The sequence below is a fragment of the Pleurodeles waltl genome, chromosome 7, assembly GCF_031143425.1.
Source record: "Pleurodeles waltl isolate 20211129_DDA chromosome 7, aPleWal1.hap1.20221129, whole genome shotgun sequence".
NCBI lineage: Eukaryota > Metazoa > Chordata > Amphibia > Caudata > Salamandridae > Pleurodeles > Pleurodeles waltl.
In genome coordinates this window covers 6,821,804-6,844,915 of record NC_090446.1, presented here as the reverse complement: position 1 = coordinate 6,844,915, position 23,112 = coordinate 6,821,804, and the positions used below count along the sequence as shown (strand labels likewise).

The following is a 23,112-nucleotide window of genomic DNA, read 5'->3' as shown; positions in this document are numbered from 1 at the left end:
TCTCACACTAAGTCACTCCTACCCCTACACCCACTCATCTAACCAGTCACTCACCTTACAGTTACTCACACACATGGAGTTTCCCAACCCGTGGTCCGGGGACTCCTGGGGGTTTGCGAAGCCTCCTCAGGGGGTCCGCGGCTGCTTAGAAAATTAAATAATATTAACAGATTAGGTCCCCACTTTCAGTAATGATTCAGTGGGAGGTCCCCAGATTCCAATCATGATAGAGTGGGGGCCACGGATCTCAGAAGACGCAGAAGTCCCAGTCGACTGGGCACCATCGGAAGGACTGGCACGTACAACAGCAGAGAAGGCTGGGAATGAACAATGAGGGGGTACTTTCATTTTGGTTGTCCAGACCAGGAAGGAGGCCTCTCCTTAACACCCCATCCGTGCCTGATCTACAAACACTTGGGTGATTCTTGCAGTTAGTCCTCCAGGCAGAGAAGCGGGTCCTGGACTTACATGAACACACAAAGCTTCTTATAAATGGTGTTGTCTGTAACCAAAGAGTGGATCGACTCCAATACACTGGATCCTCCACACAGGGGTGGGCAGATGACTCCCTGAGAAATGTCTCCAGTTGTCCCAGGAGTAAGGCAGCTCCCCTCAGGAGGCCTTCCACGTACACCTGGGTCTGAGCTACTTTACAGGCTGGGGCAAGCAAGGTGGTGTGAATTGTGTTGGGAGCACAAGACGATCTGGTTCTGTCTCGGAAGGAAAAATCTTGTGTGTTGTAGCTAGACTGACCTGGCTTTGTATCAGAGATACCATCAGGAGCATCCTGTAGGCAAATCCCTAAGATGGAAGGTCTTGAGAACCTTAGATGAGTGCAGATCGCATCAGCCCAAGGCTGTACCACCAGAGCTGCCTCCACTGGTGCAGTAGGTAGTGGACCCTAATGTGTTAACCCTGAATAATTCCTCCACAGGAGCAGGAAAGATGTCCAAAGATGAAGCATTTGAGATTCCAATGGGAGAGGGGTAAAACCCATTGAGTTATAGTAGCATATCATATCACTATGATAAGTCCTAAGGATGGTCCTAAGGATGAATTGACACATGTCCCAAAATCTTGTTTATACAGGCAAGGATCGGATCTCTGGAAGAGACCTCCTTCAAGGATGAGGTGTGTCAGAACGCAACTCTGCCAGCATTTGTCTAGCCATCGGAAGCTCTAATTTGTCCGGACAGACAGATATCTAAGGGGTGCCTGATTTGAACTTTCAGCCCAAATCAAAGAAGGGCATATTTTGTGGCAAGGTGACACTTTGAGGCATACGGAAACTTGCAAAAAGCTATTTGGCTTGAAGTCTTGCCTGGTTACAACACATACACCACTTTGTTGAATGACTTGTACTTGGTATATAGAACACTTAATAAAAATACTCCGTTCTGCGCAGCTAGATGGGAAAGCTGTATATGTAGACCGAGTTGTAGAACTTAGAGTTGGGTTTGACTCTTCCCTTTGTCCTGAGGAAACCCCTGCTGATTTTGCTTTGAGTAAAACACCAAGGAATTACAACAAAGACTGTTTATGAAGGACAGATTGAACACCTGTGTCTGTTATCACTGTGAATCAAGTATACTATACATATTTGTTGACATGTATGTCCTGTTAATGTTCTGCACTTGTTCGCTGCACTGCTGCATGACTAATTATTTTACCGCCACTTTTCAAAAGCCAATAACCCCCTGTGCTGAGCCCAGTTCCTCCTGCGCCCCCCTCCCACTTCCTAGATCGCTCATTTACTACTAATTTTGTATATATTATCTTCTAGTTTGATCCAGGGCAAACCTGTTCTGAAAGCATTGAAGCACTTTACATGAGCCCCAGTTACATTACACAAGCTCACATTAATTGTTGCAAGGAGAGATGAAGTTATTTGCAAAGGATCATAAGATGTTTAAACTTGCATTTATTTCTGGTTTCACTGTTTGCAGGTTACTTTACGTGCAGACAAATAAAACAGCAAAATATTTACAGGACATTTTCCTTTTAGCCACCTCATGGACCCTGCCATCACACACAGTGACCTCCGCCCCCATGGCGCTCCGGATCACAAACCCGACAAATAAAGGAGGCAGCACTTCCGGGTGATCTTTATTTACACTTGTTTGCTGCATCGTGTGCAGCCACAGTACCCCTCCACCCATGGGGGACACCCCACATCTTGAAGACCTCTGCTCTAGCTGCACACACTGAAGAATTCACAGCAGGATAACCATTTACATACATCCAGTAAAAGGTATAAACCTATCCTAGTACACACAACGTGAAAAGGGTTACCTTCAAAAAAAAATCTGGAAAGCAGACAATATATTTTTAAAAGAAAACAGAAAAGATATTGCACGATGATTATTAAAATCCAGCATGTGTGTTAGAATGTGATCAGTTAGATTCTCAACCCCTCTGTCATCTACCTAGGCTAAACTTACTACTAGAAGAAATCCTATGGAGTCATGTCAGATAACCTGCTGAGAGCGACACACGTATACCTTGGTGGAACAGAAAGAGGTGTGTGGCAGAAAGAGTCACAGTCCGAGTCCTTCAATAAGCCGCAGTCAGACGCAACATGGAGAAGCAGTATCCTTTGAAAGGGAAGATGTTGATCTCTCTCTCTTGGCTGTGCCCACCCAGCACCTTCTCCTGCCTGGTCCAAAGCCTCCTCAGGGCACGATACGCATTCAGAGCTTTCATTAAATTTTGGGCAGAAATTGTTTTAAAATCATGTTATAAAACAACCAGTAATTCTGTCTCCTCTCTGCCTCTTATGTACTTTTTTTTCATTTAAATTGCATAGTTTAAATTAAATTTTCATTAAAATACATTATACATCTTTAATAGATGAACATAAAACCATATAATGAGGGTGACCACTTTATATGAAAAATGATAACAAGACTGCTTGAAATCTGTCATATTCGGGGTTGACATCCTAGTACAGTGCCCAAGTGTCATTTTTTTTTTTAAATACTTTTTTGAAAAATGTAAACGAGCAGCAGCATAGCTCCAGATCCTTTTCTTTAAGCAGGGGACAAAACAAACGTACATCAATGCACAGGAATGAGTTCTCTGTGCAACTCTATGACCACATGATCAGAGGTGCAATGGGGTAGTGATGGAATCCAAAGGTACCCTTTTCTGCTGGGCAGGCACTAATGCAGGAGTTTCCAGATCTACTCGGGTGGTTGGGGGGGGGGATTCACAAAGTGAGCAATCACTTGCTGGGGAATCTGCCATTAGAAGTATCCATCAGCGGTGCAATTACTTTCAAGCTTTAGTTTACAAATATGTAGTTCCTAATTGTGTAAACTTCATGTTTGCCATGACTTTGGTTTCTTTTTCACATCTTGTCTCTCTTGGGGTACACAAGACATCCTGAAAGATTTTAAAGCTTTAAATTGTTTTACTAATGTTTTTGCAAATGAGTTACTGTCTCTAACAGTTTCGCATACATGCAAAAATGCAAACTTGGTTCTGCTGTTCTGCATTGAGGAACAGAAGACTAATTCAACCTCCAGTTTTCCATCCTATAATTTGTAGCTTATTAGATATTATATCTTTGCTTTCTGTTTCAAATGCTGTCTTTCATGGGAAGTAAGATATCTTTTCTGATTAAACCCTTTCCCACATTCTGTACACTTGTAACGTTTATCTACAGAATGTATGCCCTCATGTTTCGTAAGATCTCCCAGATGGTTAAATCTTTTATCACATACTGTACATCTGTACGGTTTTTCACCAGTGTGCGTCCTCTGATGTATAGTTAGAATGAATTTACGGCTAAAGCTTTTGTCACATTCAGTGCACTGATAAGGTTTTTCCCCTGTATGTATTCTTTCATGATTAGTAAGATGGTGACTGCGTCTGAAAGATTTGCCACATTCGGAGCATTGATAAGGCTTTTCTCCATTATGACAACGCTTGTGGACAATAAGTTTTGACACAGAACAAAAGCTTCTCCCACATTCACCACACTGATAAGGTTTTTCACCAGTATGTGTTCGTTCATGTTGGATTAGAGAAACTTTATCACGGAATCTTTTCCCACATTCAGAGCACTGACATGGTTTCTCACCTGTATGTGTTTTTTCATGTTGTTTAAGATGGCCTTTGTCAAAGAATCTTTTCCTGCATTTTGTACAGTGATGTAGTTTTTCTCTTTCTGTGTGTATTTGTTTGTGTTTACTTAGATTCCCATGTTGACTGTAACGTTTCCCACATTCACTGCATTGATACGGTTTTTCACCGGTATGAATTTTCTCATGAGCTTTCAAGCTAAAACTAGAACTAAAACATTTACTACATTCTGAGCACTGATAAGGTTTCTCCCCTGTATGCGTCCTCTCATGGATAGTAAGCATTCCTCTCTGAGTAAAGGTTTTCTTACATACAGAACACTGATAAGGTTTCTCACCCGTATGCACTCTTAAATGGACAGCGAGTTTCATCTTACAACTAAATCCCTTCCCACATTCAGTGCAAACATGTACCTTCTCACCCACATGCGTTCTTTTATGGACAGCGTTGTTTTTCGTATATTTATTGTCTCTAAGTGTTTTTTCACCTGTGTGTTTTCTTAAATGTTTCTTCAAGTCACCTCTACCATAAAAGCTTTTATCACACTCAGTGCAATGAAAGGGTTTCTCGCCTGTATGGATTCTTTCATGGATAGTGAGAGAACCCTTTGTCCTGAACCTTTTCCCACATTCAATGCACTGATATGGCTTCTCTCCTGTGTGTATTTGGATGTGAACTTTAAGAGCTCCGGCCTGGCGGAACCTTTTCCCACACTCAATGCACTGATGAGGTTTTTCCCCTGTATGTGTTTTCTCATGTTCAGTCAGACCGCCTCTAGCACTGAAACTAATGCTGCATTCAGAGCACTGGTAGGGTTTCTCTCCAGTGTGTGTTCTCTCATGGGCAGAAAGGTGTCCTTTCTGGCAGAAGCTTTTACCACATTCAGAGCACTGGTACGGCTTGTAACCAGTATGTGTTCTCTCATGGTAGGAAAGGTGAGATTTGCAATTAAATGTTTTCCCACATTCAGAGCACTTGAAGGGCTTGATACCTTCATGTATTCTCTCATGGCAGGAAAGGTAGGCTTTCTTACTGAACGTTTGACTACATTTAGAGCACTGATACACTTTCTCATTCAGAGGCATTTTTTTGTGTATAGAATGTTCTATAAACTGTGTATAGCAAACTCCGTACCTATAAATGGTAAGCTCTGTCCACAGAGAATGGCAAGCTCTTGTACCCTAGGAAACTTAGCAATCTCTACTGTCTGTGGCTAGTAGGCTCTGAATGCTGTGGCTCTGTTGGTGCGTATATTATGTACTGTTCCTCTTTGACATTAAGTTCTATCAGCTGTGCACAGTAATCTCAGTTTTCTGTGGATAGTGAGCTCTGATGACTGTGGAGAGAAAGCTCTGGGTTCTGCAATAACTCAGTTGACTATGGATAGTGAGGACCTCTACACTGTATGCACTGACATCATTTTTCACTCAAATGCTTCTCTCAATTTTAGAACTACCTTCTCGATGAGATATTTTACACATTAGCACCTAAACAGTGTTTTTCAGTAGGGATTCAGTCAGTTAATGGGAGGAAATATATATGTATATAGCTCCAAAGAGTCCAGCATTCAGTAGATATGTCTTGCCTCCGAGATGGTTCTCATGATGTGATCAGGCATTTGATGAAGACTAAAACTATTTTCAGATTCTGTAATTTCAAATCTCTCAGTTCCAGATTATTTTCAGTCTGTGTGTGCCTTCCAACGTGGTTTCTGGTGCACCTTTTCATGTTTAGCATTACATTTTTAGCAGTGTAATTCTTCAGGTGATTTAACACAGGCGTCACTGTACCAGTTTCTGCTCAGCCTTTAACACCTGTTGGACTAAAACAGTTTCTCCGTTAGTTCCTGCATGTACATTAAAACACAAACAGCATTACTGATCTCATATTGTGCATTATAAAGGCACTGTGGGCAGATGCTGGGAATCTGAGTTCAAGGCACTCCCCTCATAGGAACACAGGGTCAGTAGGGGTCCGACAGTCTGAGAAAGTAAAGAACTTAAAGCAATCAACAGTTAATGGGTGGCATAGCTGCTCTGCCTGGGTCGCTCCAGGCCACTGGCAGCTGAAAATTAGACTGCAGAATTAATGATCTCATGTTAATAGCTGCCTGATCATTTGAACAACTAGGTCAGCAGTATACAAGGCTTTGTTATTGAAACTGTTATTTATGGTCTTGGTTTGGATAAGAACAGCAAAATTCAAAAGTAAGAAGATGCAGTCACATCATGAAGAATTCTACTTCCACATGATTGATAAAGTCCATGAAAAGACAAGGACATGCCACGTGAGACCTATGGAGAAGAGTGGTATGTGAAAGTGGCACACTTCCACCACAGAACTGGCCTCTATGAGCAGGAGAACTGGCCTCGGTATTGACTAGGCATACGTAGGTGATCTGCTGACTGGAGGGTATGTGTAGGTAGGCAACCTGGAATATTGATACATGTACATTTGATGAGGTCTGACTGCATAGATGTTGCATTACTAGGAGCAATCCTTGTGGGGATGTGGCCTTCCAAACAATGGGTTGGCACTGGTGGTGGTAAGTGCCCAGGGAGATCCCTGATGTGTCACCATGGTGTGTGTATATGGCATTTATTACAACTCCCTAGCTTGCCCTCTACTGCATTGCTGACTGACTGCCTACATCATGACATGGATAGTTGGGGGCACTTCAGATGGCCTGTGACTCTTACAGCTTGGTTTGGCTTTTAGGTTGTGGGTGATTACGAGTGGTTTGGGCATTAGATGACACATGCTGTGTTGATGTCAGGGAAACACTGCAATTTCCTGAGGCTGCTTATGTAGTAGGGGGGATGTGTCTTAGGTGTACTGGCAGGGATTGTCCATGTGTGCCTAATGCACGCAAATATTTACCTCCTGAGATGCGTCTTCTGGGCTCAGTGACAGGTTTTGCCAATAGTTGTATGGTGTGTGCGAGGGTGGAGTTGTCATGGTGCGTTGTCCAAATGGTGTAACAGCATGTGTAGTGGCATGGGAAGTGGTCAATGATGTGGTAAGTGGGTTCCAGAGGTGCATCTGTTGTGATACCTCACTCAGTGGATGTGCTGGCATGTTAGAACATGTGGTACGTGGCCCATTGTAGATGCACTTAGCAGTATGCTGCGTAGTGATGTACGTGTTTTGTGTCGGCAGCTCTGGCTCTGTGATAGCGTCTGACTCCTCACATGGCTAAACCACAAATTCAAATAGTACACATCTGATGTGAAGTATTTGGGTGACTGTCTGGTACTGGCTTTGAGTTGTCCTCCATAACAGCATCACTATACTGAGTGGCCAGCCATGTGTAACTACAGGTGTGTAGTCAGTGAGTGGAGCTGTCTTCATTGTAATGGACATATTACAGAGGACATGGACTAATCAGGTGTTGTCAGTGCAGAGGCCTGCAGTGTTGTATTGTGTCAGCTGCACATCCAATGGGTGATAGGGGAATGGAGAGGTTGGATGTGTATTCAGGCATAGCATGGATAGTACATCAAGGGCATGCTGTGACAGCTTGAGAGGGCATAGGTTGGCATCATGGTGATGAGTCTAGTAGTGCAGTCCTACTTAGGTATTGCTGTAGGTGTGAGGGTTGGCAGACAGGTGTGGATATTAGTGACATGTCACAACATGATGTAGGTAATGTGTCTGCAAATGAGATTGCCTAGCCATGATACGTATAGTGACAGATGTACATGTTTAGCTGTATCAATGGGAGGTGTATGTTAACCATTTTGCCCCTCTCTCATCGTGTGCATCAGCATTATCTGGCGAAGAAGAAGGGGCACAGGCGAATAGGGAAGCAGTAGCCCACGGGACCCAGGAAGGTGGCACCACCGAGGGGCCCAGTGGGAGGGAGGGCAATAGGGAGTGCCAGGGGGAAGACAGGATCCAACACCTCATCTTCAGAATCCTCCTCCAGTGGACACTCCCTGGCGGTGGCAGACCCATCTGGTACCACCCCAGCACCATCTTTGTCCACCACCCTCCTTACTACCACACCCTTCCTGTAGCTCCCCACCCAGTTGCCCGTGCCCGCTCACCTAGGAGGGTGGGCCTCTTCCTCGCCGTAGGCACCTCTGCCCCAATCAGCCCTGCTGCCCTCAGTGAGGATGCTATTGACCTCCTGAGGCCCATCTCTGGGGGTCAGTCAACCATTGTAAATGCCATCCAGGGACTGGCAGCTCAAGTACAACAGAGCAAAGCGTTCCTGGAGGGCATTCACGGTGCCATGGCTGGCCTCCAGAGAGCCTTTCAGGCTCTGGCCTCCTCTCTGACGGCAGCCAGTGTCCCTTTGTCTACCATCCCCCTCCACCTACCTCTTTCCAAAACCAATCCCCTCTCCCCATCCCCATCCAAAGCACACGTAGACACAAGCATGCATCCACCTCAACACACAAGGGTTCCACGGACAAACATAAGCACCACAAGACCCACCACTGTCATGCACACAAGCAACACCACCTGCAGACACACCAACATCCATCCCTGCACTGACTCCCCCGCCACCTCCTCCCTCACAGACATTACACCAGACCCTCCTGCAGCCACCACCATCATTGATGGATCCATTCACCAGTCCCATCTTACCCAGTCAACACAATATCAGACCCGCAGACATCAACCCGTCACCACTTCTGCACCCACTACAACCACCAATACCCCCACTGCATGCAGCACATGTACCATACCTGTAGATACCACCCCAACAGACAGTCACAGATCCACCATAGCACCTCACCCCCAAAACAACTAAACTCCCACACTCACCCACCCAACAGACACCCAGCACCCACAAGCATTCCACACACGCACTTGCACCCATTACATCCAGACCAACACATCTGACACCCACTCTCTCTACTCCCAAACCCTTCTGCCATGACCGCCCATGTGTCTAAGGAGCATTTTGTCTCAGAGATTTCCCTGTTCCCTAACCCTCTCCCACCCCATGAGAACCCTAAGTGCTCTGTGTTCCCTCCCCAAGTCTAGCCCTTCCACCTCCAAGTCCTCCCCTTCCCACCAGTAGTGCCCATGCCTCTTCCCCCTGCCAAGAAGTCTACCCCTCCCAAGCCCAGGCCCAAGGACCCCCTCCCAAACCTAAGCCCAAACCCAAGGATTCCCCTCCCAAGACCAAACCCCCACCCCTAATCCCTTAGGTGCCTACATGCCCCCTTGATGCCCCTACTCTGTGGAGGTCATTTTGCAGTCAAGTGGGGGCACTTGTAAGTGCCAGGGACACCAGTGACTTTGGACTGGCCAATGGCCGTATATATCTCTATACATAGAATATTTTTTATTTGTTTGCATATTAATACATCTGGCCCAACCTGCTGTTGGCTTCAATGGTAACATACTTGTCCTACCTTTCATTCTGCATGGGTGCTTAGTCTTTGTGTGTGTTGGCAGTGCTAGCTATTGTGCCTGGCCTGCATGTGTGTGTGTGCATGCGTGCGTGCGCCTGCCATTGGTCCCACTGTCATTGCTGTGTTTTGTGTGTTAAGTTTGTGTTTGTTCTATGCATGTGTGTAGCCCTTTTGTGTATAGTTTGTGTTGGCATATGTAATGTTGGTGTTGTGTGTCCCTGTGTGGTTATTGTGTGTGGTATTGGCTATGTCCTCTGCGTTGCGTTGTGTGTGGTGTGGGCATGATGTGACACATGGACTGCTGTATGGCTGTGTGATAGTGTTGATTGGTTGTCTGGTGTTGTATATATGTGTTGTCAGATGGAGTAGTGCAGTGACGTAGCATATGTGTAGTTATGTTTGTGATGTTGTGTGAGTCGGTGGTGATGTGTATGATTGTGTTAGACAGTGGCGATCCTGTGTGTGTGCGGGTTGGTGTGTGCATAGCATGTGTGTGTCGGCCGTGGTGTGTGCAGTTTGGGTGTACGTGTGTGTAGTATATGTGCGCATGTAGGTGTGTGTGTTCGTATGGGTGTGTGGATGTGTGTCCGTCGCAAGGCGTCCCGGCTGTGTGTATTGTGTGCGGTGTGTACTAATGCCTTTCCCTCTAGTGTTGCTAGGTTGTGTACTTACGGTTGTTGTCTTTGTCGCTGGTTCCAGAGTCGTTGTACGAGCAGGAGGAGAACTTCGACTTCGTCTCCGGGCACGTCTGTGTTCCAGAACGTGGGTGTTTCCTTTTATAGAGTTGGTTTCTGCCAGCTTTTTGGTGGCGCTTCAAGTGCGGCGGAAACCCTGGCGGTGTGCAGCCTTGTAATATGTCCGGCAGGAACATGGTCCCCACCGTTGTGAAGGTGCCTACTGCTGTCTGTGGCGGCCTGACCACACTTGTGATACTCGCAGTGTATTGGCTGTACACTATGGTGAAGACCGCCATGGTCCTAATTTGGCAGTCTTCTCCACTGGGCTGTCGGCGGTACACCCGCCACCGCCAACATGCCGGTCCGGGTACCGCCAAACTCGTAATGAGGGCCTTGGTGACTGGACAAAGCTGTATCCCTCTAAAGAGCACTAACTAGAGCAAACCACACGGGTCAGGAGTGCTTTTATTCATTCCAGGTTTGCTTTGATGTTATTTTAGCAATCAAAAGCTGTAATACCTGGAGCAATAACAGGCTTCTGTCATTTTACAGCTCGGCACGGATGGCACTAGGTAATGCTATGCTAAAAAAACTTTGATGTAAAATGACAAAATGCTTTGTCACTTTCTAGCTCAGCGTGGATGGCACTGCACTAATCCTATGCTTAAACACTCTGTTAGAAAAACAGACATTTGAGGTAAGCAGATTCAGTCTCACTGGTGTTGTAGAGTGCTCCGTACAGGAGCTGCTCTCCACATACATATACATTACCTACTGGCGGTCCTCAGTGGGTAGTTACAGTTGGGACCGAGTTTCCATAGGAAAAGCGCTTTTTGACTCAGCTGTGTCTTTATCACAGTTTAATGAATCTTCATGAATTTTGTTTTTTTAAAAGTGTCTTCTTGGGTCTTATTGTGAATGGAAAGTTTCAGGGTGATCCATCAAGCTGAGGCTGTGAAAAAGGGTGGATAAAAAAAAACAAAAAAAAAACATGTGTTTCCCATGTTAATGACGGAAGAGATTTTAGACACGACTGCAGCCCAAAACACTGAACGGAATTACACCAAATTTGGCAGGAAAGTAGCTCTTGGACCAGAAACCACCATTTTTGTTATTTGGTGTATAACCGTTCAGTAGTTTTTGAGATATTAAAGGAAAAATACAGTTGCATATCTGGGCGGAGCCTAAGCACAGATCTCACGGTGAGCTCTGACTGTCAGCACTTCAACCAGGAAGTGTTGGCAGCCATCTTGGGACCAATATACATGAAGCACCCACTGAAATGCATTGTAGTTAATGGCAGGTTTTGAGAATGTATAAAAGGTGATAACAGATTTTAGTTATAATATAAATCATTTGTTGATGGTACTATACAGATTTTAGGAATTACGATGTATTCTAAAGTGATTTTACCTTGTTGGGATTTTATGAATCATGTTTGAGAGAAAACTGTTTTCTCGTGATTTTCCCGTAGAGGTGATGGAATGTGCTCCAAAAGCTAAAATGAGAGCATTTGTCTGTAAATTCACACTATCTTTCTAAGCTATGTGAGAATGCAGTCTGACATTCTCAGTAAAACATGTACAATAAACAACACTACACATCTGTTATTTAGTGCCTTGATACCCTCTGGTGATCCGTGCGCTTTACAAATACACGTTATGTTACCTCCAACAGGAGCAGCCGGTCAGTTGACTCCCTTGTGTTTTATTTCAGCCCCAAGAGTGTTCCAAAGAACAACTAGAGCTCTAACCATCTTACTTATGACAAAAGTATGGCACACCTGAAGCCATCTTGATTGAATCAAACTGGCAACACTTAAAACATTTAATTTAGAAAGGAACAAAATGAGGGGGTTCATTCTGTCCTAGAAATTATGGTTAGTGCTGAACAAAGTAAAATTATGGCATGCTTTCAGTGAGACCTCCAATATCTTCCTCTTCAATTTCATTAAAACATTCTGACATGCTGACTGAAACATGCACTTCCAACACCAGCAGCAGACTGCAAATTAATTCTCTGGTGATCAGCAGTTTACTACAGTGTTCTAATGAACAATTAGAGAACTAACATTTTGAATTTATGGCGAAAGTGTGCCACATCTGACCGCCATTTTGATGGAATCAAAGTGGAAAACTGAAAGCATTATTTACTGAGGATACTGCAGTAAATAAGGAGATCATAGAGCTTCACAACAAATAACTCTCCCAAGATGGCCACTAGAGTACAAAGAGCCCAAATGTAGCACAAATATAACCCAAGTAAAGCTCAAAGACAGAAGTGTGCAAAATACTTACATTATTTCTTTTTGCAGTTTTATATAGCGCAGACTTGACCTAAAACTATCAGAATGCATTACTTGAGCATCACTTACATTACACAAGGCCACATTGGGCTTTAGGTATGGGCAGATTAAGTGATTTGTCCAGAATTACAGGATATCGAGCTGACACCAAACCGCAAACCTGGTTCCCCTAGTTGCAAAGTCTGCAGCTCTGGCCGTAACACCACATTCTCTCCCCTAAGTGTAACATATAATCAAGTGATCAGCTGGACAAAAAAAAAAAACATCAAGATAGAACATAATTTAACAAAGTGCTTTGTCACTATTTGAGAGCTCAGAAAATATATCCTCATTTTAGTTTCTTAGAGCACTAACCATAATTTCTATAGGAATAAGACACTCATTTTTATAATTGCTTTAGGCATTACAGTTTTGATTACAAGAGTGCCACAATTTTGTAATAAATATAGAATGTTAGCAATTTAGTTGTTCATTAGAATGCTGGGGGGAAGCAGATGTCAGGGGCACAGACTCGCATAATTGAGGGCAGAGAGGAGGGTGCAGAGGCAACAAGCTGACCACGCTGGGCAGGGAGGAGTGGCAGCACAACGGACTATGGAGGGCAGGGAAAGGGGGCATGACAACAAACCAAATGTGCAGGACAGGCAATATAGGCTCTGCAATACAACAGACCAGTGAGGGCAGAGGGAAGAGGCAGTGGCAGTACAACCAGACGTGCCAACAGACCTGTCCCAGGCAGGAGACTCCCAATGTGTTTAAGGCCAAAAGGGATTTATTTATTTATCTGTCTCCTGACTAACATCTCCTCTTTTTCAATGCAAGTCAATGGGGCAATCCATTCTCTAGGTTTTCTTTTTCAAACTCTCCCTCTTACCAAGTTCAAAATGTTGGCAAGTGTGGTACGTTGGATCACTGAGGGCAGGAGGAATGGAGCAGGGGATGGACAACAGAATGCAGGAGGGAGATGGTCCGAGGCACCTACTTGGCCTTACAGGGCAGGCGTTAAGGGTTGCAAAAGGGTAATAGACCAAGCAGTAGAGCACATTGTACCATGGAAAGCAATAGGGAGGGCAGGGCCATGCACATGGACAACAGAGAGCAGAGGGAAAGAGACAAGAGCACTAGCTGACCATAGCGGACAGACAGGAGGGACAGCCACAGCATAACAGACCATGCAGGCCAGGAGGGAAGGGACTGGAGAATGACAACATGCCAGACAAAGCTGAGGGAGAGGATAGGGGCATGCACATGGAAGACTGAGGGCGGGGGTAGGGTGGCTGGGCGGGCACTCTAAGCACAACACACCATGGACGGCAACACTGAGACTACAATGGCATACAGACAGACGAGGGAAGGAAGGTGGGAGGGCCTCAGGGGAAGGAAGCTGACCACACAGTGGAGGTGGGAGGGGCTGTGGCAGCACAGAAGGCTATGCATGACAAGCGGGAGGGTTAGTGGAAGCACAGCGGCCATGGTGGGCAAGAGGGCGGGGCAACGGCATGCACAAAGGACAACAGAGGTCAGAAGGGATGGGTAGAGGCTAGACATAGACAAGTGAGGGCAGGGGAAGGGCCTTCACATCAGGCCATGCAGGGTAGGCAGGAGGAGGAGTTGCAGCGCAACAGAGCATGGAGAGCGGAAGGGAGTGGCAGCAAAATGGACCAAGGAGGATAGGAGGGTGGGAATAGGGGCATGGAACTCAGACAGATAGGGTGGAGGTGGCAGGGGCAGGCGGTAGTCATCTGACCTTGCTAGGCAGGTGAGAGGGGCAGTGGCAGCTCAACAGAACACCCAGAGTAGGTAGGAGGGGCAGTGGGTGCCCCTGCAACATGCTGAGCAAAAAGGAGGGAGCAGGGGCAAGCACACAGACATTAAAGGGCAGGGGAAGGAGGGTGGGGGCAACAAACCAAGCACAGAGGCTAAATAGGAGGGCAATGACTGGGCATAGAATTGGGCAACAGGGGGCTGGAGGAGTGCACAGGAACATCAAGCTAAATGGACTATAGTGGCAGCACATCGGACCATGCAGGGCAGGAGGAAGGGTGCTGGTGCATGGACTCAGACAACAGAGGGTAAGGAGGAGGTGGACGGGGCAGCAAGCTAACTGCTCAGGGCAAGCGAGAAGGGCAGTGGCGGGACAACAGCCACACAGGGCTGCAATGAGGGAGCAGGGGCATGGACAACGGATGGCGGAGGGGGGAGCAGCAAACCTGGGTGGGGGCAGCACAATGCCAGGCCAGGCTCTGCATCCAGTCCCTATCCCCAACCCCACCATGCACTGCAATCGTCATTTTATTTAACATTTAAAAAACCTTAGCAATTCACTTAAAAAAATTAAAATCAAAAAATCAAAGGTTACTGTGACATGATAGTTAGGTTCAGACTTTACACGCTCAAAACCATATAAATTCAGCTGTTAGAGTTATTTCAAGTAACCATAACTTGTTCCCTAAGGTAACTATAACTCACGCCTTCACCATGCATTGCTAAATACCCCGGATTTTACATCACTCATGACATCTTCTGTGACGTCATTGATGATATCACTTTAACATTTGCAGTAAAGTCATTGATGAAAAAACTTTGCATGGTGAGGGCATGAAAAATTATCCAAAAACTGTATTTTGGGGTGGGTGGGGATACACTGCGGTTATCTGTGAATCCACTGCAGATAACAAGAAATATAAATAATACACCCACTGACTCAAACACCCATACACCAACTCAGAGACCCACAGAATCACACACACTCACAGACCCAGAGGCACACCGAAGCACACACCCATACAGCCACACACAGGCCCACACAGCCACTCACACACCCATTAACAGACCAACACAGCCAGTCACAGAGGTACTCTCACACACCCACATTCACACACACACCTACAAAACAACAGATACACAGGTTACAGGAATGTTATAGTTAGGAAATAGCATTAAAAACAGACATTCACTGAAAAAACAAAGGTTACAGGGATGTTATAGTTAGGAAATAGATTTTTTTTTTTTTTAAGTTAAAAAAATTTTTAAAAACCAAAGGTTAAAGGTACGTTATAATTAGGTTCGGATTTTAAACGCATAAGACCATAGAAATTCCGCAGTTACAGTTACCTCAAGAAACTATAACCCTTGCCCCGAGGGAACTATAACTTGTGCACTCTCCATGCACAGCTATTTACCTCACATATTACATCAGTCATGACATCTTCTATGACATCATTAATAATATCACTGCAACATTTACAGTAAAGTTATAGATGACAAAACTGTGCCTGGCGGGGGCGTGAGTTCACTGGAAAGGATACAGACCACTGTGGTGCTCAGCTCGACCCCCTGTGAATTCACGGAAGATCCAGATCCCAATAAACAAATATATATATATACTATCACACACACACACACACACACACAGACAGACCCGTTCACTCAAACACCCACACAACGACTTTCATATCCATGCAGCCACTCACACACTGACTCAGAGACCCAAAAAAATCACTCACACCCCCTCTGAGTCACTCACATCCACCCACGTACACACTCAAACACTCACACACCAAGCCACACAGGAACTCAGACACCCTCCACAAACTCACAGACTTATAAAGCCAGTCACACCCACTAACAGCCCCACACATCCAGTCACACACCTGCCACATGCACACACCTACTAACAGACCCTACAGTCACACAGGCACTCACACATTCACCACACACACCTACTTACAGACCCATGCACCCACTCACACACCTTCAAAACAATGCACACCCCCAGGTTACAGGAACGTCATAGTTAGGAAATAGCATTAAAAAAAACAGAACTTCACTGAAAAAAAAACAAAGATCACAGAGATGTTATAGTTAGGTTCGGATTTTACACGGATAAAACCACAGAAATTCAGCAGTTAGTTATCTCAAGAAACTATAACTCGTCCTCTAAAGGAGCTATAACGTGCGCCCTCCTCATGCACAGCTAACCCCACATATTACATCAGTCAAGACATTTTCTATGACATCATTAATAATATCACTTCAACATTTGCAGTAAAATTATAGATGACAAAACTGTGCATGGCGGGGGTGCAAATTCACTGGAAAGGATATGGATCAGGGGACTGGTCCTGTGAAATAGCAAAACATGCATCTCCCACAGCCTCAGCTAGTCTCTCTGCTACATGTTCAAAACCCAGCAAAGCCCCAACATGTAAAGTGGTCTTGGGGAGAGCAGTCAGGGATGACGTGGCCTATAGTCCTTTGAATGGCAAACCCAAAAACCTCAGCTTCAAATGGTCCTGGGAGCCCTGTCCTGTCCAAGATTTGTTCACCTAGTCATGACCGCTGGCCTCCATGGCACATACTTTTGCTACTTGTTCTGGTCATGGGTCCCCTCTTGCAAGGCACCCTGGAGACACACTGTTTCTGGGCTTGTGGGCCCAGTACTGAACTCTCACAAGAAAAACAGTGAGATTTCCAAACCCTGCAAGGATAGGCAATATCTTGGGTGCGGCTGTATTCAAACTGTACCCCAGGCATGGTCTGACCCTTGGCTATCTTCTATCAAAGCGAGGGAGTTTCTGTTCCATGTCTGCACCCTACAGCAGCTTACCTGCTTCAGACCCCCAGAACTCGGATCTCTGATTTTATTCTTCAAGTGTTTTTTTTCTGGATATCTAGTTTGAAAGCCTGCAAAACACAAGACACAGAAAACAAGAGGTTTGTGCAAAATACAATAGACGCACATGTGTGCTAAAGAAACAGGCGATACATCCTGAGAAGTGAATTCAAGTGCAAGCAAGCAGTTAATTTCTATGCGAAATACTTTGACATTAAGTGAACTTTGTAGTAATTTGAGTAAATTGTGGATAGAATAACTGGATGCACAAGATGACTGGGTCTGAGCGCTCAATTGGGTCCTGAAAGGCCAACTGGCAATAACTGAAGGTTAAATATACTTTTTCTCAAGATAGCAAAAGGAAACCCAGCGTGTTCTAGTAATTTAATAGTGAGGTTCTGAACTTTTAAGATTTGTTTCTAGAGTGTAGAATGTGCATACCTATCTTACAGTTAGCTAATTATAGTGTCCTCTAGCCCTGCTTTGTAAAGCAGCACGAAGTAAACCAACCCCATAGAGCTTCGGTTCCTAAGTTGTGGGCCAAGGACCCTTTGCGATCTGCGAGGCGTAATCAGGGGGTCCAAGACTGTGCTACAAAATTGAATAATATTAAAATGTACACATTAAAATTAAGAAAATATACAAATAATGAAGCAAAATGAAAAATGTGAAAATTGTATGTTTGACTGTGAATAAAAATCGATATTTTGTGCATTTGTTTGTTTTATACTTGCTTTTATATGTTTGCTTATTGTTTTGAGGCTCAAATCATAAGAAAATGCGTACGCTGGGGGTCCATGCCATCCAATAATGACTCAGTGGGAGTCCCCTGATTCCAGAAGTGATTCAGTGGGGGTCCACAGAAGTCAAAAGGTTAGTAACCGCTGCTTTAGAGTACAACACTGTCAAAATGGCTTGGAGTAGGCAAAAAAAAAAACCTTTCTTCCCGTTGCCTTATCCCCTTCCACCCTGCCCCAAACATTGGTCATTACGAAGTGGGAGCATGCAGCGCTGTCAACGAGGTATGGGATTGGTGGTCTCCATGCTGTCTCCGCCAGGCTCACGTACCGATGGTGGTGCACCCACACAGTGAAGGCCACCACCAATTCCAAACAGCAGGAACAGCGGAAACAACACAGAGACTGTCTAGTCCACTGCCACATGACCTGCCTCTAAAGATGCCTAAAACCTTAGCTTTGCATGAATCCTCCTTTGGGGCTCTAAGTAATGCACACTTCCGAGATCTGGCATCCACCCCTCAGCGCATACACCACCCAGGACAAGGCCAGCCATTTGCGGTCTCCAGACACTGGGTAGTTTGTGAGCAACCATGAAGGCATACGCCGCCCAGTGCATGGCCGGCACTATGGCATACACAACACAGTGTGTGGCCAGCCCATGGAGGCACACCCCACCCAGTGTGTGGCCAGTCCATGGAGGCACTCACCAATCAGTGTGTGGCCAGCCACTGAACGCATACACCACCCAGGGCAAGGCCAGCCATTTGCGGTCTCCAGACACTGGATAGTTTGTGAGCAGCCAGGGAGGCACACACCACCCAATGTGATACTGGGAATGGATTCACGCACCACCCAGTGTGTGAGCGGCCATGGAGGCATGCACCACCCTGTGTATGGCTGGCACTACGGAATACACAACACAGTGTGTGGCCAGCCCATGGAGGCATCGACCAATCAGTGTGTGGCCAGCCAATGAGGCATACACCACCCAGTGCATGGCCGGCAGTAAGGCATACACAACACAGTGTGTGGCCATCCCATGGAGGCGTCGACCAGTCCGTGAGTGGCCATCCCATGGAGGCATCCACCAATCAGTGCGTGGCCAGCTAATGAGGCGTATACCACCCAGTACAAGGCCAGCCATTTGCGATCTGCAGACACCAGGCAGTATTTATAAAGTAGATCATATCCACAGTGTGAGCCTTGCCACCCTGCTCCACTTTGTTGTTAGTGGCCAGCTTTCTATTTTTCCACCTGTGCGCTCTACATCGGAGTCCTTGGTTTTGGCACAGGTTCAAGAGATGAACCCCTGGTGCTGTTGCACAGGGCACACACACAGCCCAGGACAAATGTAGATGTTTGTCTGACACAGACTGTGAGGACTGGTCACGGCCGAATACAGTTCATGGTCTTAGGCATTTTACCTGCACACGTACAGCAGAAGCAGTGCGGTCCCCAAGGACAGAAGTAACTTAGGGCCATATGTACAAAAGCTTTTTCCCGTAGACACAGAATGGGTAAAATCCTTTGGTACATCTGGCCCTTTGTTTCCCCAAAAGAGTCTCTAACGTGCATTGTGTGTGGTGGCAGCTGATCCTAGTAAGAGCGAAAGGCCTTTAAACCCGCCTATGGCCTCCCTCTGGTTAATATGTGCAGTAGTTTGTACCCGAGTCTCCCACTGAAATGATGGACACACGTTACAGATGGGTGAGAGCGCGCTGTAGAGCACGTGTGGGACAGGAGCGACTTGGTTATTGAACTCCAGTGCAAGAGTAGGCGGGCCCCTGGGCCTCCAGTACAAGAGGGCAGAATTCAGCAAGCTGAGCCGCCCACGTCTGCGGGTTCTGCCTGGAGCTTGTCTCGTTGCCACAGCACCGCACCCCGCCGAGCGGCGTCTTTGCTCTCGGTAGCACAGGGCACAGACTGCAGGCGCTCCCCGTCTCTCGGGCCGTGCAGGTCCCTCCTTTCACGGTGAAGGAGTGCAGGGGAGCGTGTGTCTCATCTCAGTGTCCACCTGCACCGACGGCTCTGCTACAAACTCATCGCCGGCCCAGACCCCGAGCGCATATACGATGCAGTGTCTGCAGCAAGCCCGTCACCGACCGCAGCAGCCACCGCAGGGCCGCGTGCGGGGGCTTCACAGAGGGGCGTCTGCCACAAGCCCCAGAGGCCGGGACCCCCGGTGCTGGCAGCGGAGCCCGCAGACCTCCAGGGCTTAATTTGTCCCGGGTCGCAGGCGGCGGCACCGAGTGTTGGGACCAGAACCTCCTTGTTTAACGGACTCCGACCCCGGGCGCGAGAGGGAATCACAAGGGAAGGAAGGAGGAGGAGAGACCGGTGACGGGTGCAGCGTGGGTACCGAGGCAGGGGCGTCCGGAGCCGGGGGGGTGCAGGGGCGGGATCCGGGCTGAAAGGCGGAGAACCCGGGAGGAGGGGAAGGAGAGGGCGAGGCGCGATGGGAACTACTCGTCTTTAATTTCAATCTCAATAAAGGTTTCAGTTTAAGTGAAAACCCGGACCGGCCCCCCCGGGGGTGATGCGTCACCTTCCCGCCAGGAGGGCCGCAGACACCGAACCCCGCGCGCGTCACGCGGAGCCGGCGAGGCCCGGACCTGCCCCCCCGGGGGTGATGCGTCACCTTCCCGCCAGGAGGGCCGCGCTCTCCGGGGCCGCAGACACCGAACCCCGCGCGCGTCACGCGGAGCCGGCGAGGCCCGGACCGGCCCCCCGGGGGTGATGCGTCACCTTCCCGCCAGGAGGGCCGCGCTCTCCGGGGCCGCAGACACCGAACCCCGCGCGCGTCACGCGGAGCCGGCGAGGCCCGGACCTGCCCCCCCGGGGGTGATGCGTCACCTTCCCGCCAGGAGGGCCGCAGACACCGAACCCCGCGCGCGTCACGCGGAGCCGGCGAGGCCCGGACCTGCCCCCCCGGGGGTGATGCGTCACCTTCCCGCCAGGAGGGCCGCGCTCTCCGGGGCCGCAGACACCGAACCCCGCGCGCGTCACGCGGAGCCGGCGAGGCCCGGACCGGCCCCCCGGGGGTGATGCGTCACCTTCCCGCCAGGAGGGCCGCAGACACCGAACCCCGCGCGCGTCACGCGGAGCCGGCGAGGCCCGGACCTGCCCCCCCGGGGGTGATGCGTCACCTTCCCGCCAGGAGGGCCGCGCTCTCCGGGGCCGCAGACACCGAACCCCGCGCGCGTCACGCGGAGCCGGCGAGGCCCGGACCGGCCCCCCGGGGGTGATGCGTCACCTTCCCGCCAGGAGGGCCGCAGACACCGAACCCCGCGCGCGTCACGCGGAGCCGGCGAGGCCCGGACCTGCCCCCCCGGGGGTGATGCGTCACCTTCCCGCCAGGAGGGCCGCAGACACCGAACCCCGCGCGCGTCACGCGGAGCCGGCGAGGCCCGGACCTGCCCCCCCGGGGGTGATGCGTCACCTTCCCGCCAGGAGGGCCGCAGACACCGAACCCCGCGCGCGTCACGCGGAGCCGGCGAGGCCCGGACCGGCCCCCCGGGGGTGATGCGTCACCTTCCCGCCAGGAGGGCCGCAGACACCGAACCCCGCGCGCGTCACGCGGAACCGGCCCCTCGGAGTCTCACGGTCTCTGAGGTGCTTGTGAAACAATAATGTGTCCGCACTCACCGCCTCGCGCCTCGCTGCTGGGGGGGGGGGGGGGCCGCCGTTCATTAAACAACTTATTCAACCGCCTCAGGGAGAGAGAAGCGGGGACTTTGGACAGTTGACAAGTGGGACCGGAAGACAGGCAAAAGGAGGGACCGGAAGACAGGCAACGAGACAGACCGGGAGACAGCCAATAAGCAAGCGGTTACGTGTCAGTTCAGGAGACTGGCAACACGGTCGACAGGCGACCCCGGAAGTCAGGCAAAAGGTGGAACCGGAAGACAGGCAATGAGGAAGATGTAGGACACGTGGCACCAGAAGACAGGTGATCGTTAGTTCAGGAAGAAAAGTAATGCGGAAGACTGTTCTATGTCAGGGCCGGAGGCGAGGATTATGCAGTCCTTTCTTCACTTCTATTCATTACAACAAGTTCAACATAGAAAAAAATCAGTAAACTGCATCTCCCATGATGCTCGTCGTAGCCATGGTAACTGGTAAACCAATCCTGTCCCATCCGAGTCCATATATCTGTCAAACAAGAGACGCCATTTCTCTTTCTTCGCTGCTGGGACGTCCGTTAAGTCCTTGCTTCGCTAAGTTCCTTGAGATCGGGGTTGCCGGGATTGTCTGATATTAGCGCTGCAGTTACTTGGTGATACTTACCTCTCGTCCCATTGTAGGGCGCAGGAACGCGCGGTAGGCTTCGGCCCGAGCGCGAGCCGCTCCGCGCTCCGTCAGGCACTCGCCGGCCGCGTCCGAAGCGCTTCTCTTCCTCCCTGCGGTCGCCGGTTCGAGTGGGGCTGATCGGACCGTGCCCTTGCGCTCCTCATCTTTTTTTGCCCTCCTAACCCTCGCTGACACCGCACATGCGGTAAGCACAGCCTCGACCTGTCACAATCATTAACCCCGTGTGGGGAGATTGTGTACTCGCCGAGCCCGGGTTTTTTCTCCACTCCTCATTAGCACAGCGAGGGGGCTACCCTTGAAGTAGTGTAGGGTGATTATTGGTGCTCCCGCCCCTAATTTATTGACATTCCCTGGGGAATAAGTGTGGGCAGTTTCATCTTCATGGACCCTGTGGAGGGCCACGCTTACGCCCCTTTCCAGGCTGCTGAGGTTCGGCCCTCCCAGCATCACCTTCCAGCAGGGGTTAACAGAATCCGCTATTGCAAACGCTCTCGCTCCCCTGCAGGACAGGGTGGACAAGTGGATGGACCAGGTGTCCAACGCCTGAGCATTTTAGGGGATTTAGGTGGTGGCCCCAGTAATGCTACCAATGACTCCTCCTCGAGACAAATGAAGCGTGACACGGGGGCACCTTGAAGGCTTCGATAAACTTACAGAAGTCTTCTGTAAGAGTGCGCGCACGCTAAAATACATACCCTACCGGGAGGATGTAGTACCCAGAGAGCATGGCGGTGCAGCCACCCTGGACATGAATCTCTTCCAGGGATCTCCCCGTTCGGGGGGGTGACTCGGATGAAGAGGGCTCATCGGAGGAGAGGTGCGGTTTTGGGCAGGCCTTGGCACCCATCGACGACCACCTCTAGTTTCGAGGAGGATGGGCCAGAGGAGTCCGACATGTTCGAACCTGAGGACATTTATCACCCCAGGTCCTCTAGGTGGGTGCCGGACACCAAGGTGGTGACATCCGTGGCCAAAGTAATTCGCCATTCTTTGAGACAAGGATACG

At 48.6% G+C, this 23,112-nt stretch overlaps 1 protein-coding gene across 1 annotated transcript in view; it reads right to left on the bottom strand.

The window, feature by feature from the left end:
- LOC138246706 (zinc finger protein 208-like) overlaps positions 1–23,112 on the bottom strand; it is a 254,660-nt gene that overhangs the window by 148,186 nt on the left and 83,362 nt on the right. The window contains exons 3-4 of the mRNA XM_069201477.1: positions 17,050–17,126; positions 3,573–5,908 (exon numbers count right to left, since the gene is read on the bottom strand). Of these exons, the coding sequence (XP_069057578.1) occupies positions 3,573–5,171 (1,599 nt within the window). The 5' untranslated portion in view covers positions 5,172–5,908; positions 17,050–17,126. The remainder of the gene's footprint in view (positions 1–3,572; positions 5,909–17,049; positions 17,127–23,112) is intronic.